Source organism: Lepidochelys kempii, chromosome 8 (assembly GCF_965140265.1).
Source record: "Lepidochelys kempii isolate rLepKem1 chromosome 8, rLepKem1.hap2, whole genome shotgun sequence".
Taxonomy (NCBI): domain Eukaryota; kingdom Metazoa; phylum Chordata; order Testudines; family Cheloniidae; genus Lepidochelys; species Lepidochelys kempii.
In genome coordinates this window covers 106,792,351-106,812,663 of record NC_133263.1, presented here as the reverse complement: position 1 = coordinate 106,812,663, position 20,313 = coordinate 106,792,351, and the positions used below count along the sequence as shown (strand labels likewise).

General features: G+C 55.3%; 2 protein-coding genes across 4 annotated transcripts in view; both read left to right on the top strand.

Annotated features, from left to right (window-relative positions):
- The window catches only part of ST3GAL3 (ST3 beta-galactoside alpha-2,3-sialyltransferase 3), a 389,973-nt gene extending 378,034 nt beyond the window's left edge, over window positions 1-11,939 (top strand). For all 3 annotated transcript variants that reach the window (XM_073357969.1, XM_073357970.1, XM_073357971.1), the window contains one exon: window positions 4,136-11,939. In XM_073357969.1, coding sequence (XP_073214070.1) covers window positions 4,136-4,225 — 90 coding nt within the window. In that variant the 3' untranslated portion in view covers window positions 4,226-11,939. The remainder of the gene's footprint in view (window positions 1-4,135) is intronic.
- Window positions 4,611-20,313, top strand: part of ARTN (artemin) — a 32,789-nt gene continuing 17,086 nt past the window's right edge. Inside the window, exon 1 of the mRNA XM_073357973.1 lies at window positions 4,611-4,803. Within this exon, the coding sequence (XP_073214074.1) occupies window positions 4,611-4,803 (193 nt within the window). The remainder of the gene's footprint in view (window positions 4,804-20,313) is intronic.

Below are 20,313 nucleotides of genomic sequence, written 5' to 3'. Positions count from 1 at the left end.
CACGGCGCGGCGACGAGCAGAGAGAGAGCGCAACGGGCAGGGAGAGAGCGCACGGCGCGGCGACGAGCAGAGAGAGAGCGCGACGGGCAGAGAGAGAGAGAGCGCGGCGCGGCTCGGGGACGGGCAGGGAGAGCGCGGCGCGGCTCGGGGACGGGCAGGGAGAGCGCGGCGCGGCTCGGGGACGGGCAGGGAGAGCGCGGTGCGGCTCGGGGACGGGCAGGGAGAGCGCGGCGCGGCTCGGGGACGGGCAGGGAGAGAGCGCGGCGCGGCTCGGGGACGGGCAGAGAGAGAGCGCGGCGCGGTTTGGCGACGGGCAGGGAGAGAGAGAGCGCGGTGCGGCTCGGCGACGGGCAGGGAGAGCGCGGTGCGGCTCGCGGACGGGCAGGGAGAGCGCGGCGCGGCTCGGGGACGGGCAGGGAGAGAGAGAGCGCAGTGCGGCGCGGCGACGGGCAGGGAGAGAGAGAGCGCAGTGCGGCGCGGCGACGGGCAGGGAGAGAGAGAGCGCAGTGCGGCGCGGCGACGGGCAGGGAGAGAGAGAGCGCAGTGCGGCGCGGCGACGGGCAGGGAGAGAGAGAGCGCAGTGCGGCGCGGCGATGGGCAGGGAGAGAGAGCGCGGTGCAGCTCGGGGACGGGCAGGGAGAGAGCGCACGGCGCGGCGACGAGCAGAGAGAGAGCGCGACGGGCAGGGAGAGAGCGCGCGGCGCGGTTCGACGACGGGCAGAGAGAGAGAGAGCGCGGTGCGGCTCGGGGACGGGCAGGGAGAGGGCGCGGCTCGGGGACGGGCAGGGAGAGAGAGATCGCAGTGCGGCTCGGGGACGGGCAGGGAGAGCGCAGTGCGGCTCGGGGACGGGCAGGGAGAGCGCGGTGCGGCTCGGGGACGGGCAGGGAGAGCGCGGCGCGGCGACGGGCAGGGAGAGCGCGGTGCGGCGCGGCGACGGGCAGGGAGAGCGCGGTGCGGCTCGGGGACGGGCAGAGAGAGAGAGAGAGCGCGGTGCGGCTCGGGGACGGGCAGAGAGCGCGCGCGGTGCGGCTCGGGGACGGGCAGGGAGAGCGCGGTGCGGCTCGGGGACGGGCAGGGAGAGGGCGCGGCTCGGGGACGGGCAGGGAGAGCGCGGTGCGGCTCGGGGACGGGCAGGGAGAGAGAGATCGCGGCGCGGTTCGGCGACGGGCAGGGAGAGCGCGGTGCGGTGTGGGGCAGGGCCTGGTGCGTATTGGGGGACACCTCTGCTGTTGTAGCCTAGGCCTCAGCAGGCCCCAAGGAGTGCCTTTCAGCGAGATGCTCTGGTCCATTGTGGTGTGACTGGCGTGGCATAAGGTGCCAGTGAGAGGCGCTGGTCCCTCTGCTCCCCCAGGGTGCCCTTGTCTGCACAGCTGCTCTCTGATCATAGAACCTTTGGGGTCAGAAAACCCTGTCTGTGCTGCCCCAGAGACAGCCCTATTGATTAGCCTCCCGGGTTCGTGCCCCAGACTTGGCCCGCCCTCTCCCCAGGTGCACCGGCCGGCAGGGTGCTGCTCCGGTTGCTGGGCAGATGGGGGTGAGTGTGAGTCCAGGGAGGTGGGGGGCACTGCTCCTGCCCAAGCTCTAGGGAGCGTTGAGACTGTGCAGTGGAAGGAGTTTGGTTCCCAAAACCCCCAGGAGCCAGGAAGGAAGACGGGGCCGGGGGGTGTCCCTGGGCCCTGCTCCCATTCCTCATCCTCCCGCCAGTTGTGGCTCAGGGAAGGAGCAGAGAGCAGCTCTTTGCCTGGCCAATAATAACCACGTCAGAAGTGTTCAGCGTGATCAACCTGCTGAGCTCCCTGCGTGCCGGGGCACAGCTCCACTTCATCTTCCCACCTCCAAGACAGCAGCACGCAGGATGGAAACCAGGCGAAGATTACAGGCTGCGGGCCCTGGGCTCAGGAGGCTAAGAAAGCAGGAAGGCAGCACAGAAGGACTGTAGCATGCAGGAGGGGACGTGAACGCTGGGTGTCGTGGGAAGTGTAAGCTAGTAGCTAGAGCACTGGATTGGGAGTCAGGAGACCTGTCCTCTCCCCCCGGCCTGCCTTGTCTTCATGGCGTGGGGTGCAGAGGCCGACAGTGAAACTGCAGGGGTAGGAAGGGAGGGAAGCACTGGGCTGTAGGAGGGAAATAGAGCTGGGGGCTCCAGCCCAATGGGCAGGTCACTCTGTAATTGTCCACTGTGAAGTTCTCTGCATCTTGTGGCGTGTGTGGGTCACGGCTTTGCCCCGGCCTGGCTGCTCTTCGAGTGCTGGGCAGATTTGTGGGAGCAGAAGGAGCTATTGTTGGGAGAAGGATTTGGGAGGGATTGATGGGGGGGGAATGGGGCCCGTGTAGGGAGGAGCCTGTTCCCTTAACTTCTCTGTGGTGCTGTTAACCCCAGGGGAGTCTCCAGGGCAGCCAGATTCTCTCTGGAGGGAGACCCAGGAGACAGGACACAAGCAGTCCCAACAGCACAAGCCATGAGCTTTCTGGGGGAATGAAGAACCCCACGATCGTCTCTGTTCTCAGAGAAGCTGTTTCAGTTTACAAGGCATGTTCCTTAGAACGTATTGTTCGTTTGATCGGTCACTGTCCTGCAGGCAGTCTGGGCCATTCCTAATTGTTACCCCCCAAAAATCCAAATCAGCCGTGAGAACTGGAGCACACCCCACCCCAGAGCAGTGGCGCCCAAGACAGGCCACCCTGCATGAGCTCAGCACTGGTGAGAGCCATCGCCTGACAGCCTCACTCCAAAACAGAGAGGGCTTGGAGGATGGGGTGGGAGGTGTTGCTTTCACCTGGGGCTCTCCCCGGGGCAGCAGCCACCATTGCCCTGAGGCTGGGTCTCCACGCTTCCTTCCTCTGCATGTGTGAGAACACTTACCCTCCTGTCTGTAAATCGCTTGTGAGAGCACCAAACCCAGGGTGACTGCCCCCGTCCCTTCCTGAGGGGCCCCTCAGCTGGCCTCTGGGCTGGATCCTTTCCTCGCAAGAGGGAGAAGAGGCTCAGCTCTTGTCCTGTGTACCTGCTAGCCCCAGAGGGATGCAGGATGCATGGCTGGCCCTTCCGACCTGGCAAAGTGTGTAAGGAGCAGGCTCTTCTGGCTGAGGGGCATGTGTGGACGCAGGGGACGTGGCTAGGAATCCTGATGTTATTCCAGGCTCACCCTGTCCCTGACTCAGGTCAGAAACAGCTCTTTTCTGCAGGCATTGCCCCATTCCCCATGGCTACAGGATGTCTGCACAGCCCCTGACGAGGGCGGGCCTACCCCTGCAGCAAAGCTGCTGTTTGAGGAAGCCTGGATCAGGTTTCATCCACTCTGCACTGGCAGCCTATAAAGTGAGGGATTAGCTTTAAATTAGCCTGTTGATTTGCAAAGCTCTTGTCAGAGAGCGGGGGACTTGTCTGCAAGGCCTTCCATGGGGCCTGCTCCTGGTAGGTGTCTGTGTTCTGAGGGACCTCCCTTCTGCCAGAGCCCCCTGTCCCCACTTCAGTGCCCACCTCCAACTCCATTCGGCCTGTGTGCAACACCCTGCCCCCGGCTCGTTGCTGCTCTTGGGCTAGTTCGGCGATACGCGGCCGGGGCCTGGCAGCCATGATCATTATTCTTTCCCCGAGACGGGCGCTCAGGCTCCTCACGCACCTGGGCCTTGCTGTCAGAGAGAAACGCTCTGGTCTAGAGCAGGGGAAATGCCCCGAGAAGAGGCACAGCCAGGCTTTAAACATTGGGCCTGTCCCTGGGGATGGAGCACCTCCAGCTGAAGAGCTGGGGTAAGGGCTGTGAATTCTTGAGAGCCGCGCCGCCTGCATGGCGGTGGTGTAGGTCCCTGGCTTGAAGATGGCTGCTTAGGGACTGGGGCCGAGCCGCCCAGTCTCATTCCCAGGCTGGCTGTCGGGAATGCGCTCGTGGCATGGCGGCGTGTTTGGGCGGCGGGACGTGTGTCAGTGAGGAAGGTTGAAAGGCCAGTTTGTTAGCTGGTATTGGAAGGTGCTGTCGTGAAAAGATTGTGGAGGCAGAGCTCAGGGCAGCTGCTGGCGGGAGGTGGCTCCCTGCAGAGCGAACGTGGGACTTCGTATTGCTAGAGGCCCCCAGTACAGGGGCCACAAACCCACACTGGGCAGGAGAGTGACTCGCTTCTTGTCTCTCCTTTCAGTCCTGGACGCACAACATCCAGCGAGAGAAGGAGTTCCTGCGGAAGCTGGTGAAAGCCCGAGTCATCACCGACCTCACCAGTGGAATCTGAGTTGTCCCAGATCCCCGTCAGAGGGAGGCAAGAGACACACACCACAGCGAAGGGAGCAGGCAGTGGGAGAGCCACACAGGAATCCCAGCTCAAAGGAAACACAAGAAATGCACAGGTGCTCTGGGAGAGACTTCCCGGATCTCCAGTCTGCACCAGTGCTGGGCCTGCTGCATCCCTCCTGGGGCTGGGTGTGGGGCTGAGGGCGGTTTCTTGACCTCAGCTCTGCAGATAGAACCTTTGTGTCTAGAATGAGCTGGAAAAGACTGCGGAGAGAAAGGAAGACAGGTCAGTCAGGCAGAGAGTGCCAAACGGGAGGGCAGCACCACCTGAATGTACAAAGTAATATTTTTTAAAAGACACTTTGTGGAATCATGCTAATAATATCATGGTACAAAGCGAAGACTGGCTTGTGCCCACGTCCAGCAGAAGCCTGGCCTCCCCACATGCAGTCTGCAGCTCCTGGGCCTGGGAAAACAACTCCATCCGTGACTTGACTCTTGTCGGTGCTGCTATCGTTGAAAGGGACAATGGCCTTCCGCTGTTCTCCACCCAGGGCTGCTCGTGGGAGCTGAGCATGGGTTTGTTTTTCTGCACTTTCCTTGCTTCCTGCATAGAAGCTGCAGCTGCCATTTATCCAGCTGCATTTTCCACAGCTGTTTGCTCCACCCTGGCTCTGCCTTGAGCCAGGAGCCAACTGCCTCCTCGGCCTTGTGTCCTGGAGGAGTGGCAGAAAGGACCCTGCCTTGAGCTGAGGGGCATCCGGCCCTCGGTCTGAGCCAGCCGACGGCACGCTGTGGGCAGGTGGAACTGTGTTCAGTGGTACCAGGGTTTCTCAACAGTGTCGTACTTTATTTTTATGTGGGGAGAGGGATAATTTATTTTCTGAGTGAGGTCAGAGGCCATGTTGCGATCCAAAGCTTCACAGTGTTCAGCAGCAGACAGTTACAGCCATGTTAATTTTATGTTCCACCCCTGGTCTTGTTCCCTGCTAATGACTCTCTGATGATGGAACCCCCTGGCGAGGGGCAGGGGAGTGACCTGACTGGAAACCTGCACTTCTTGTCCCCTTCCCGGGCATTTTGCTTTCTTTATTTCCTGGCTGCTCCTATGTGGCTGCTGTTGTCAGCTGGGTACCAGTGTGTCCGTTACTTTGCCAGCGTGGCTTTGGCATGCAGTATTTGCACATTTGGGTTCTGTTCCTTCTGCAGAGAAGTTGGCAATGGACTGAGCAGAGCGACGGCTGGGCGGGGAAAGAGCTGGCCTGCGTTACTCAGTGTCTGCGGAAGAGGGGGGCGCTTGGGAGGGGATGGATTCCGAGCAATGGAACTAACCTTTCCCTCCTGTACTGTAAAGTGAATACAGCAGGCTGGGTTGTGGGGCAGTGTGTGCTCTGGGCCTGAGCCCCAGTGCAGAAATGGACTGGCTACTGGTCTGGGATAACCTGGCCCCACTCTTCTCCTCCTGCTGCTGGCCGCACTTCTTGTGCTGCTTGATTTGGGTGCTGGGGAGGAGGCCGTGCAGGGGTCACAAAGCCGAGGCAGAGACAGTGCATGGGTCACTGCACTTTGCCTGGGGTGTCCCTGTAATTCGTTTCCAGAGCGGTCAGGGTCTTGCTCTGGATTGCAGAGCGAGAACTTGGTCCCAGGATGTGTAACTAACCCCAGGGCAAGGGGCACTTGGAGCAGAGCCTCACAAAGCCTACAGCTCGACTCCTGCTCCTCCAACCTTTCCTGGGGCAGGGCTCGTAAACATGGCAAGGGAGAGAGACCCAGGCAGGTTTACCAGCGCAAGACACACAGCCTGGGTAAGAACAAAGAACCAGAAATGGGCGAGTTGAGCTCCAGAAGGGATTGCGTTAGAGCTGTGTGAGTGGGCTGGTGCAGTAGGCAATGTCGCCTGCGGGGGTCGAGGGACGGCCTGACACAGGCCTGGTGAGACATGGCTTTGGGTGCGGGCATGGGCTGCCCTCAGCAGCGCTGCACTTCTGTGCTCCCGAGCATGAGCTGCCTGCTTAGATCACTGCAGGGAGAACGAGCTGTCTCCTTGCAGCTCCCAGTCTTGGACATCACCTTGGCTTTGTGTCTGGGGCCGCTCTGGGGCGTGTCTTCTCTGAACAGCTTGCCGAGACCTGGCCCTGTTCCAGTCCCTCGGAGACAAGGCAGCTGGGGGCCCTTTCCTGCTCCTCTCTGGAGGGTGGGTCTGTCTGTCTACACCTCCCTGCTTTCTCTTTTGCCTCTGGCTCTCTGTCCCTGCTGTGTCAGTCCATCCCTCCCCGTGCTGCCCAGAGGAGTTTGCAGGACACTGGGCTTGTGCTGTGGTGGGAGCTTGTTTGAATATTCTCCTGAGTTGTTTTTCCTGTTCCATTCAGCCCAGGGATTGTGTTTCAGAAAATGCCACACGCAGAAATTTACACTACATTTCCCAACCTTCCAAAGCAACCCTTGTGCGTGGGGCAGAGTCCCCAGCCCAGCCCTCCTGCTTCCTCGGCCTGCCCTGCTCAGAGGGGCTCAGGGCACCTCCAGGCTGCATCCTCCCTCCTGCATCTGCTACAGCAGGGTGGGAAGCACTCGCCCTGAGAGCTTGGGAGCTTTGTCCAAGTGCTCTCCAGGCCGGACCGTACTCGCTTCCCTCCCTCTTGTCGCGTCAGCTCCGCAGCTTTGACCGTGTTGTTACCTTTGCGGTAGGGCAGGACCCAGTCAGCTGGGGAGTGCAGGTGCACTGTAGCCCAGCCAGCCGCAGGAGATGCTTTCCTCACACCTGTGCCAGGGAGGGTGTCAATGGTCGGAGGAAAGGGGCTGCTTGCCCCACCTACCTGATAACATCAGTATTACACAACAGGCAAGTGTGCTGGACCCCTTCCCTCCTTCAGCAACTGTCTGACTTCCTGTATTCCCCCAGCCGTAGCACATCCCCAGACCAATTCCTGCTGGAACCAGCACAGTTCTTCGCAAAACTTCTCCTCTAGGTGTGCAAGGGATGTGAGAAAGGGAAGTGACTTCCTTCGGCTAACCCCGTTCTTCAGCTGGGTCACCTGCATAGCGCCCTGCTATTGATCCTTCTTAGAGCAGTGAGCAGTCCTCTGAGACCTCTCCTGCCCTGGGCTGAGTGTAAATACGCTGCCCCCGGGAATGGCCCCATAGCCTTTCAGTGCCAGAGCAAACCAGCCACAGCCCCGTGATCTCTCCCCAGTGTGTGCGAGGAAAGAGCCCTGGGGGAAGTTGCCCTGCAGCGTAGTTCTAGGTGGATTTTGTGAGCGATGATTGTGCACGCCCTTCCTGCCACCTCTAGATCTACAATTCCTGCCACCTCTAGATCTACCGCACACTCTCTGCCCATCACCGCACAGAGCTCTCTCTGCCCATCACCGCCACCACTTGTGATGACTCTATAATGCCACCCACACCTGGAGCCTGCAGAGAATGGTCCAGAGCTGCCGTTGCCGGGGTCCCTCGGAGCTGTATAGCCGTCTCCCACAAACACACTGCGTGCACCACAGACAGTCAGACTAAAGCATCTCGGGAATGGCTTGTTGGGCATTTGCCACTGACCATCTGGGTGCGGCATAGCAGCAGGGTGAGAATACCCTCCAACCAGAGGCTGCATGTGGCAGGAATGGAGGAGGTGGGAGCCCATCAACTGCAGACATGCCTGAGAAGTGGTGTTGCAGGAGGGGAAAGGGGTGAAAGCTGGATGCTATGGCCGGGAGCAGGCACTGCATGGGCAGTGGTTACACGCTGTCCAGAACAGCTTCTCCTGCTGGCATTCGGCTCCCTGTGCTGGCTGCTCCCGGCTGTTTGGAGTAGGCACAAGGCTCCCTTCGTCTGACAGAAAAAAGGGCTCCCATGATCCTCAGTATTGCCAATAAGATGGATCCACCAGTGGAGGGGGACCCCATGGCATAGGGGTTCTACCTGTCCTTTGGGCAGTCATGTTTGGTTGGGGGTCAGAGTCTGTCGAGGGCTGCCTTGCCTTGGTGCCACAGAGACTCCTTGGGAGCCTCTGAACCATTGCAAGAGAAGGCCAGATTCCTGATCACTGGTGGGACTGACAGTATAGATGGCTGCTCTTCAGGGCTGGTGGGTGGAATGGGGGAATGACTGTCTCCTCGTGATATATTCCTCCTCCAATTAACGATGTCCTGGGATATAGATGGACCAGACAGGAGTGGTGAATGTGTATAGGGGAGAGCAAAGATTTTGTCTGGGGAAATGTATGTTTCGACTGTCTTGGAGTACGAGGAAAGTGGTGGCTGCTTGGATGAGACGAGAAGGATTTACAGTCTTCCCATACCTCCATGACTGACTTCTCACAGGCAGCTCCGATAAGGGTGTCCATGGGTCAATCTGTGTTCTGCTCAGCCTTTTACCTTCCCTAGATATCTGAGTCAATCACGACAAATCCACATTGACACCCATGAGGTGCATAGACTTTGTAGGGGCGACGTTTGACTTGACTACAGCAGGAGCGTAGCTACCTCTCGAAAGGTTTCAGGCCACGAGCACTGTCATACTGCAGATCACTATCAGAACCAGGACATCAGTCAGAACTTGCCTTTCCCTCCTTGGCCACATGGCTTCCTGCACACACACGACACTGTTCTCCAGGCTACATATATGATGCCTACAAGCCTGGCTTCTCTCTGTGTACTCACCCAAAAGGTCACCATAAACAACAAGGTCACGATTTCGCCCAAGATATTAGGCTCTCAGTATTGTCTGGTGGACAAAACTGGAGACGGTTTAGGTAGGGATCCCTTTCCTCAAACCAACACCTCAAGGAACCATCTCAACTGACCCTCCCTTTTGGGTTGGGGTGTGAACACAGGCAATCATATGGGACAGGGTATCTGGACCCTCCTGACTGTCTGTGGGGCACGCAGAATGCACATCAACTTACTAGAATTCATGGCAGTCTATTGGGCCTGCAATGCTTTCCTCCCACTCATCCAAACCAAACGTTCAGATACTGTTGTTTTATTGTCTGATATTATTTTATATAAAGCAAGGGGGAATGCAATCTCTCTCTCTGTGCATAGAGGCAGTCACCCTCTGGAACTGGTGCATCAAACATCACAGAACCCTATCAGCAGCATAGTTATTGGGGGTGCAAAATTCCCTAGCAGACTGCCTGAGCAGACACTATTCTGTGAAATACAAATGAGAAATTCACGAATTATTTCTCAATGACATCTTCATTCAATGGAGAAGGCCGGCCTGGGACCTTTCCACCCCAGAGGTGAACAGGAAGTCCTCAGTACTTCTCCACTACAGCCATGGGCAAAGACTCATTGGGAGATGTCCTCTCGATGTCGTGGAAGGGTCACCTGTGGTATGCTTTCCCTCCACTTCCTTTGATACCACAGGTTCTACAGAAGAGCCAAGAAGACAGAGCTCTAGTCATCCTCATCACACCCAACTGACCAAAACAAACAGTTCTGATTCAGAGATTTGTTGGAGCTCTCAGTACAGCTATCCATGAACATCTCCACATTGCTGGACCTTCTAATGCAACACAAGGGGAAGGTCACACACTCCAACTCAGGACTGCTGAAACTCAGAGCCTAGTATTTGGATGGGCATCAGACATTCATGTTTCAAGAGAGTGCAACCCATCCTTAACCAAAGTAAAATGTTTTTAAGGGAAGCTGTTACTGAGCTAAATGGAAGCGTTTCTCTGCTTGGGCTTATCAATGCAATTTGTCTCCAAACTCTGTTGGAATCTCCAACATCTTAGAGCATCTACTTACTCTTAACTCTTTGAGTCTTGCATTCAGTTCCCTGCAGAGGCATTTAGCAGCAGTCAGCACTTTCCATCCTCCAGTGGATAACCGTGTGATCTTCACTCACCTTTCACAACTAGGTTTTTGAAGGAGATTCTCAAATACTTTCCACCAGTGGTGAAGTTTGCACCTCAGTGGGACCTCAATTTTGTTCTGTTGTGTCTCTCTAAGACTCCCTTTGAGCTGCTGGCCATGTGCTCTGTGACCCATCTGTCTGTCAAGGTGGTCTTTCTGATGGCTATCACGTCAGCCAGAAGAGTCAGTGACCTGGGAGCACTTACAGGGGTCCACAATGTACTCCCTTCAATAAAGAAAAGGTCTCGCTACACCCCCACCCCAGATTCATATCCAAGGTAGTTTCATGAGAGCCAGGTCATCATACTTTTTCCTAAACTACATGCCTTGGTAGAGGAGAGATGACCGCAGCCTCTGGACTTCCAGAGGGCTTGGCTTTTTGTCTGCAAAGAACAAAGGATGTTAGAAAGACACCTAAGCTATTTGTTTCCATAGCAAAGTGATCAAGAGGTCAACCTATATCAGTGCAGACACATTTGAAATGGATCTTGGGTTATATTGGATCTTGGGTTGTATTGCCTTTTGTTATCTATTAGCTGGCATCCACCGCAGAAGTGATAAAAGGGCAAGCTACTTCAGCTGCATCCCTGAGAGACGTCCTCATCTTAGAGATATGTAGGGCAGTGGCTTGGAGCTCTTTGCATGCCTTCATGAGACACTACACCCTGGAACACTCATGAGCTGTGGATATGGCTGCGGGGACAGCAGAACTGCAGTCAGCTATTACTTCTGCATCCTTGCACCCACCATCCGTTCGACTACTGTTTGTTCATCTTCCACGCATGGAATACAATAGGGACCACCGCTTGAAGAAGAGGAGGTCACTTACCTGCAACTGGAAGTTCTTCAAGATTTGTGGTCCTTCTCTGTATTCCACTGCCTGCCCTTCGTCCCCTCTCCTGCATAGTCATTGCACTGCCATGAGAATGGGAAACGGAAGATGCCAGCCTACACTGCCCTTTATGCCATTGGCTGGGAGCAGAGCAGAGCTGCAGCACATGTGCTGGCCAACGGACACTGCTTGCAAGAAATTCCAGAGTCAGGCGCGTGGTGTGCATGCGTATCCCAGGCATGGAATACAGAGAGGGACCACACATCTTGAAGAACCTCCAGGTACAGACAAGTAACCTTCATGTATTTGCTGAGCTCTCATCTGTGCCCAGTCTAGATGTGATGGGCAGGGGGCACCATTTGCCCTGTCCTATCTCTGCATTTCCCTTCTCATTGTTGCTCACCAGCTCCCTCTGTGTCTTCTTGAGACTCCCATCTCCTGTGAGATGCTGTCAGGGACCTCCACACTTACTGTTGTGATCTTCCCACCTCGATGCAGGTGCTGGGAGGGGAAGGGAAGTGCAAAGACAGGACATGGCACCAAAGAGGGGCGGGTTAAGGTCTGTTAATTGGCATTCACCCAACTGAAATGGTGGCCAGGTGCTCAGCAACTTCAGGGAAGCCACTGAGAAAGGGATAGGGCCAGTGCTTCACAAAGCCTGTGAACAAGAACAGAACCAGCCAGAACCCAGTATTCACAATGCACAGTCTGCATGAAAGCCAGCGGTACAATCAAAGCACTGCAGAGACCCTTCCTTTGGTCTGAACAAGCAGCAGGCCCATACCCTGACCCCTAGATTGTCCTATGCTGTGGTTTCTCATGCCAAAGGCTTGGTGGCTCTTTGTATTTTACCCAGGTGAAGTATTCGAGCTCGTGGAGTTTTTAAAATAGTTTTCGTTTCTATTTTTTGAATTTCCCCTGTAGGCACAGAGGCCTTGCAGGGAGAGCAGAACTTTTGTGGGCTTCTCCATGGCTTGTGTCACATCAATTCAGTCATATCCCAGAAGCAATAAAACTATCGATCTGGTCTTGGTTGGTCTCTTTATTCTGCTCGTTGGTCTCCCTCCCCTAGAGGAAGTGTTGGGAGGAGGGTCTTGCCTGTATCTCTCCGTAGGCATTGCACCTGCATGTTCATTAACGCTTCAAGTCCTCCACGAAAAGGTAACTATAGGGCACCTGCTACAAGGGTGCAGCTCACTCCTGACCTGCTATCCTGGATTCAGTACCTGCATGTCACTGGCATTCCATGGAGAGACCATGGGCGTTAGACTGTCAGTACAGACTGTCCTGCTCCCGGGTGGTGTGTGGGGAAGATGGGCAGGATTTTAACTGCAGCCAGCAGCGAGGGTTTCACCTAGCACTGTGGGACCCAGGCATGCTGGGTACGGGTTGGAAGAGCCAGCAGGAGAGCCATCCCGGGAAGAACATTTCTAATCATCCTCGGCAGCGGTTGGTACCAGGCAGAAGCTGGGCTTGTTTTAGGGGTGGCCTTGCCATGGTGCTAGGCTGCAGGAGAATGAGATTGGTAAGGTCTGTACAGCCGGGCTTTGTGCTGCTGCTGGCAAGGCACATCGCACACACACACATACGCACACACAGAGTCCGCGCGCCCTGAGCAGTGCCTCCCGCTCACGTGCGTTGCTGCTAATGGGGGCTCTGACGCCTGGGTTCTCCAATTCCGCTTGTCACCCAGGATGCACGTTCAGAGGCTGTTAAAATGCTTTGACACCTGGTGCCAGGTCTGACTCCTGGCTAGTGTCTACGGGGTGTGGGTGGGAGGATTTGGGGTAGGCTGCCTACGTAGGATTCTCAGCCAAGCCACACGCGCCTGGAGAAAATCACTTCTTTGAAGTGAATCTAGAGGCGCTCACCACCAGCAGCACAGAATGGAGCCTGAGGAATGGGGTAGGTATTGAACAGCATTGAGCTTCTTCACGAATGTTACTGGGGAGTGGGGCCCGACGGTGGCCAGGCCTGAGCGTTTGTCCAGGCCTGTACGCTGGGAAACGTCCACCCCATCTCCAGCCACCAACTGCTGCTCCTGGATTCAAACTCCTACCATCTCTGCAGGCTTCTGTACCAGCATCACTGTTCCGGGCAGCACGACGAACAGCAACGCCTGGCGGAGGGGCCTGTCCTTCCTCCCGCTTCTGAGAGCTGCCCCAGTGACCAGCTAGCAGCTTTGTGGGGGATAACCAAACAAAACCTTTTCCAGCGATGGTCTAACGCAGACAGTCCCCCTGCCAGCCCTTATACATGTGGTGACTTTGTGTTCTTGACTGGCGAGCAGCGTGGCTGGCCTGTAACCACACACACAGTAGCAATGGCTGGGTCGGGAGCCAATTAGCCCAAAGGAATACAAGGCTAATTAGGATTAATGAACATTTGAACAGCACGTTGAAATGCTAACACGCAGCATGAGGCCTCAGGAGTAGTGCTGCTGCGAAGAATGTGTTTGTGGCTGCCTGCCGGTGGGCATCATGGAACCCAAAGCAGCTCAGCATCCGTTCTTCTCTATGGAGGACGAGCCAGGCGACCTAGCTTAATAGAAACCTGGAGAGCAACGCCAGTCAAGGTAGGAAGAGCTATGCTGTCCCTGACTCTCGCTAGGAATCGGGGCCTTTGTCTGACACGAGCACGCTCTGGCTGGCTGTCCCGTTTTGTCATGCTGTTGCCACGTTGACAACGTCGCCTGCGTTGGGGGAGCCATGGGAAGGCCAGAAGATTTGTATTCTCATGTTTGTGATGAAGAGGACAACACACAGAGCAAATCCAGTGGTGACGCAGGACACCAACCTGCTTAACCCACATGCCCATGTCAGGGGGAGTGTATGGCTGGAGAAACAGGAGGTGGTGAGTTAACACGGGGCACACTAGACAGAGAGACAATGGGAAGGGGGCGTAGGGACAACTCCTCAAGGTCATTGGGCTTCCTCTTCCCAAAGTCTTAGCCTGAATAACAAAATGCCCCTAAAAAGGCTTTAGCCCCCTGGAAAGGCAAACCCAGGGGCAGGCACAGAAGTGTCTCCTCACTGTCTTGCAAAGTCTGCAGATGCTGGTTCTCCAGGGAGCACTGGGAGGAGGAAGCACAGATCCAGATTTTTCAAACACAGGAGCCAATCAGCATCCTGCTGGAAGGAGGGATAACTCTCCGACTCAGAACAGGACTCACTGGGGAGGGAAAGCAAAAAAAAAATCAGTTTAGATCCTTTGAATACATGCTTAGGAGCGCAGTGTCCAGTTTAGATCAACCTCCTAATGCAACCCCTAAGAAAGGCAAAGAGGGGGAATCAGAGTAGAAATCCCCCTGACCAGCCCCAAACAGAACCTTACATTCCTCTCGATGCTGCCTTGATCGATATGAGAAAAGCCATACTGGGTCAGACCAATGGTTCATCAAGCCCAGTATCCTGTCTGCCGACAGGAGCCTGTGCCAAGTGCTTCAGAGGGAATGAATAGAATAGATCAGTCATCAAGTGATCCATCTCCTGTTGCCCATTCCCAGCTCCTGGCAAACAGAGGCTAGGGACACTCAGAGCATGGTGTTGCCTCCCTGACCATCTTGACTAATAGCCATTGATGGACCTATCCTCCATTAACTTATCTAGTTCTTTTTTGAACCCTGTTATACTTTTGGCCTTCACAACATCCCCTAGCAATGAGTTCCACAGATTGACTGTGTTGTTTGAAGAAGTACTTCCTTGTATTTGTTTTAAACCTGCTGCCTGTTAATTTAATTGTGTGACCCCTGGGGCTTGTGTTTATGTGAAGAGGTAAATAACACTTCCGTATTTACTTTCTCCAAGCAGGAAGGGGAGTTCTCACGAAAACCTAAGAGACGGAACAAGGTTGCAGAAACCTTATAATTAAACCAGTCTAAATCAGATTTCGTTTCCCTTCCTAAGATCAGTGCTGCACTGACATCCCTAGCTAAGGACACGACAATACCTACAGAGGGAGACTCAAGTCCTGGGAATCCCACAGATCTGAGGATGGACATTCCACTCGGGACACACTTTGAGACACCTGCACATCTCCGAGACCTTCCACTGAATCCACATGCTCAGTCTGAGCCATATGGAGCTGTGTTAGAGGGCTTATTCCTTCACCCACTTACTTCCCTGGTCCTTCTCACATGAACAGAGAGCAACAATACCTGAAAGGTGCAAACAATTCGATGTTTATTGGGGTGAACTTCCAGCAAGCATGATTCCAGTTTCCTTCCTTAGTGTCCCCCTTCCCAGCTCTGACACCACAGGGCCTTACCTGTGTCCCTGTTCCCATTCCCCCCCTTAGCAAAACATGATTCCAATTTCCCCACCCCCATTCCCTGTTCCCATTTCCCCCTTTAGCAAAACATTATTCCAGTTTCCCCACCCCCATTCCCCACTCACTCACTTCCTGATTGACTGCAGACTATATAGTAAAACTTGAGTTCTGTTTAGCTATACTTTAACCAATCATTTTACTGAAATTTAACTAACCAATCCTAACATATTGTAACATGATTATGTAACCAATTATATCCCACCACCTTAATTAGTTTACACCCAGCAAAATTAATTATACAGCAGACAGGAACAATCAAAGAACCAGACAGAGATTATACAGACAACCAATAGCAAAGTGGGAACTATAATGACAAAACAATACAGAAGTGGGGATTTCACATCCCAGCTATTGATAAGTGAGTTCTTGCCAGACAGGATGCTATCAAACTAAGTTTCCTTTTACATTTTCTAGGCACTTCCCTTTCTCTGGAGGCGATAGGCATTATCAGGACAGGATTGTATCCTAACAGCCCAATAGCACCTTCTTTCAATGTGACTGGTTTGGGATGTGAGGAGGTGACCGGTCGCTTCCCAGCTTATGGCTGCCTCTGTTGCTTAGCCAAAGGCCTTAGCCTAAGCACAGGGCCTCAGACTGTCACAGGGAGAGAAGGCCCTTACACCAGCAGACAGTGATTTTGATTCTTTCTTTTATACCTCTAGAACTAGCCAAGTGATAAGAATACACCTACATTCTCAGAGTCTAGGCCTTTACAGACAGGCCTGAATATCTGTATCCTAACAAGCAGGATGGATGGTCTGTCTGACTCTGTCCCCCTCAGATGCAGAAAACGCCCTGGGTGTGGGGCTGCCTGCAGTTCGGACTCTTCTTTTGGTGTCCTCAGGCACTCAGCAATAGTCATGGGCTTCAGTGCTGCTGTCCGTTGGCATATGGAACTGCCTCATACGTCAGGCAGATGTCCAGATGAAGTGACTTTGCCATCATTTAGCATGCAGGAGGGAAATGATACAGGGAATCAATCGATGGATGAAGTGGTGTCTGACTCCTTCGATAAAGCAAACACAACTTTAGCTCCTGCCCAGCCCCACAGGGGGGAATAAAAGTTCCTGTTCCAAACCCAAGCAGTCTTTCTAAGGCTTCCAAACCAGCAGTTTAGCAGACGAAACGATTCCAGCTACTCCAGGAGAAGATGGCCTAGAACCAGAGGTGGCTGCTCCAGGGGGTAACACATCCACTCGACTGTGTGGTCCTCCCTGACACCCAGCATCTCCTCCAGGTTGCAGAGTCTTGTCCTCAAACCCCCAACAACAAGTGGGTTCTGGAGATTGTCCAGCGAGAATGTGCCCTGGATCTGCTCAGTTCTCCTCCCAGATGTCTCCGCTTAACGAGATCCCGAGGATGCTGAGGTTCAAGACAGAAACGTTAAAGTCCCCACTGGCAGCTATCAACAAAGGAGAGGGTCTGTTGTCAACAGACAGCCCATTCGTCCATCTCCAACCATAAGTCTCACCGAGTGCTCTCCGTTTCCCGCTCTGGATCTCAGCATGTCCAGTACAGGTCGTCACACTTCGGCCTTGCCACGGCCTGCAGGGTGACTGCAGATGTGTTCCTGGTCTTGGTAGCGACAGGCAGGAAGGAAGGGGTCAGTTCTAGCCATTCCTTGACAACCTGTTGCTAAGAGCACCAATCAGAGGCCAAGTGGCACAAAAGGACAACCTGGCTCCTCGAGCACCACAGGGTTTTGTTTCCCTGAACTAGGAAAAGCACCACCCAGCACACGGCAAGAGCTCCCCTCAGCGGTGTCGTCCCCTAGGCCAATACGAAGATGCCCCTGCTTCCACTCTTCTTTTATACACTGATACAACCAAGTTATGCATTATGCTCAAGCTGCTTTCCGCTATCACCCTGTACCTGTTCATTCAAACAACGTGTCCTCATCCATTACCCTGTCAGTCCCTTCTGATCATACGAGGGGCTGTGTCCCATCTCATAGGAAGGTGTGTACATAGTTACCTGAGAGCCATGTACCAACCTCTCCACTGAGCACTGGGCTGACCTGGTTAGCTGACACCTGGTGTATTACTATCCTGCCAAGGCTGCTTTGGTTCATACGCTCAGTTGTGCCCAGGGCTCCAGCAAGGCCTATGGGGGAAATCCACACAGCCTCACAGGGGGGTTAGCTCTCAAGAGACAGAACAAATTAACTTCTTTGGCCAGGACAGTCAGCAGCCTCCAGGACACTTCAGCCCAGCCCCGATGTCCCTGCTGGGATGTTTGTATCACATGGACGGTGCAGTGGGCTTGAGCACACATGAAATCGCTCCACTCCTTTCTGCAGTTCCTGTTTCCTCCCACCCAGGAGAGTCCAACTTCCCCAGAGCCCCATAGTGCAGAACTCATCGTTTCTGGTAGCTGAGCTGGACAGACCCTCGCTTGCACTGATGCCAGCCGTGAGGGATCAGTAGCTCACGTGCAGATGGTGAAGTCAACACAGGGAGTTTGGGCAGCGCAGGGGATGCAAACACAGTATAAATTGGTTAGTGCTCAGGGCAATTCCCTAGAGACTCAGCCCCCCACACATGGGTGAACAGCTCCCTGGTCCTGATCATGACAGACAATGGCCAGTGCCAACCAACAATGGCCAGTGCCAACAAACAAGATGGGGCGAGGTCCTCATCCCTGCAGAGGGAATCCTGATGGCTGATGTCCTGGGCAGAACAAAACCTCCAGGCTCTGTGAGCGCTAGGTGTTCCAGGAAAGAAAACACTGTGGCCGAAGACGGAGTGGAGTCTTAAACCAGAAATGTTTCCATTCCCAGTGAGGAAATTCAGGGTCCCACCAAGACCTGTTCACAGGACACGCACTTCAAGCTCCCACCTGCCCACGTTCCCTCCCAAAAGAGGGTTCCATGGTCATCTATTCAGAGCTCCTCCAAATTTCACAAGTTGGACAACTCAGGCATCCCTGAATGCTGCCTTCAGTGGGAGAATGCTCTGCACTGTGGGATCCCAGTAGCAGAGGAGGAGCTGAAAACCCTGTATGTACTTCCTTGTGACGCCTCCTTGAGGGCTCACTGCTATAAAACCCTGTTGGGTAGCAGGTCTGTGGACCTTGTAGACACAAGAAAATAGGACAATTTTATTTGACTTACTGAAAATTTCCTTTCTCTGAGTTAGAAGGCCCACAGCTCCCCCCTTCTTTGGAGGCTGTCCTGAGCCAAAGGATAAAGAGTTCTGTTTGGTTCGTTCCAATTGGCTCAGAAAGTTCTGCTCTGCAGTAAAAAGAACGAGGAGGACTTGTGGCACCTTAGAGACTAACACATTTATTTGAGCATAAGCTTTCGTGGGCTAAAAGCCACTTCATCAGATGCCTGCAGTGGAAAATACAGTAGGAAGAGATAAATATACACAGAGAACATGAAACAATGGGTGTTGCCATACCCACTATAACGAGAGTGATCAGTTAAGGTGAGCTATTACCACCAGGAGGAAAAAAAACCTTTTGCAGTGATAATCAGGATGGCCCATTTCCAACAGTTGACAAGAAGGTGTGAGTAACAGTAGTGGGGAAAATGCTTATTTTCCCATGCTTATTTTTCCCCTTAGAGCCAGGAAGCTGGCAGCCGAAAGGGGCTCCCAGCGTTTAACCCCTTGTGCGGCTGTGTGCATCCAGGCAGCTGCCTCCGAACTGACCACTCACAGCCACCTGCAGCGCAAGGTGCCTGCCCTGGATTCAAAACATCGAGTTTGTCCTCGGGCTAGAATCCCCCAGCTCCCCCGTGCTCCAGCCCAGGGGCTAGCACGCTCCATGCTGGTCTTCAGCACCTTCTCTGCTGTAGGTTTCAATGTCTCCAGGGCAGGGCCTCTGCCTTTGCCGGGGGAGCCTCTGGCCCAGCGACATCACAGCATCTGTGCTTGGAGCGATCCTAGGGGCCGTGTGCCCAGCCCAAAGCTGCTGCGGGAGCGTCTGGCCATCCTGCTGTGGTGCTGGGGCCCTGCGGACCTGGGCCCTAGTGCTGTGACTTATACAGGACAGCATTCTGCCAAGAGCCCCTTTAGCCCAGTTCAGTGGCCAGGAATGGATCGGATGGGCTGGGCCCAGTTGCTCAGGGGACAGACGCTGTCCCCAGTCGTGGGCAGGGCAGTGGTGGCAGGAGCAGCAGCCAGGACCGAGGTGGGGCCAGGCCGCAGCCCCTTGGGATTACGACACCCCTGTAATCTCTCAGTTGCCCTGGATCCCGCTCTTCAGGGGCTGGTGCTCTACTGCAATTCCTGCGCTCCCAGACCCCCCATTGCACCCCGCAAAGGAGAGAAGGGCTGGCCCAGCGCCGCAGAGCAGGGCCGGGCCTGTCCCCTGAGCTAACCCCCCCGCCCGGCGGGCCCCAGCGGACTTCCCAGCCCTGGCTCTGAGCTGCAGCCACGGCTGGCGCTGCCCGACAGCCAGCATCCCGACCACCAACAGACCCTGGGGTGCGCTCTGCAGCTTCTCCTCTGCCCTGGTTCCCTCCAGGGACCCTGCCTGAGGAGCCGAGTCTCTGGCCAAAGCCGGCAGGTTTCACCGCGCAGCCCCGGGGCCGGGAGGCTTCCCCAGCCCGGGCTCACCAGGCACCATCAGGTCAGCGTCTGTCACGCAGCAGGCCAGGAGCAGGACGAGGAAGGGGCGTCCTGCAGCATCCAGCCCTCAGCAGGAGACGGGCCCGCAGCCGGGAGCCGTTCAGCTTTGTTTCCACGCACCAGGGCCCAGCACTTTCCAGCCACCCCCAGCTGCTGCCCTGCCAGAGTCCCCAGGCCTCTGCCTTCCCCAGGGAACTGCACAGCTGTGACTGGTGCTGGGTGCAGAAGGACTGGGGTGGGGCCAGGCCCTGCTCCCACCAGCTCCGGCTCACACGGGCGAGATAGTGCAGGGGGGAGGCGCATGATGCTGCCTCCCTCTCCTGCGGCCCCATGCACAGACTGGAATGGTGCTGGCGAGCGGGTTCGCCGCTCCCAGGCCGCCAGCCACGTCCAGCTCTACAGAGCAAAGCCAACAGGAAGCCGGGGCAGTTGTCAGAAAGCTGCTGTAATCATAGAATCCTAGGATCTCAGGGTTGGACGGGACCTCAGGAGGTATCTA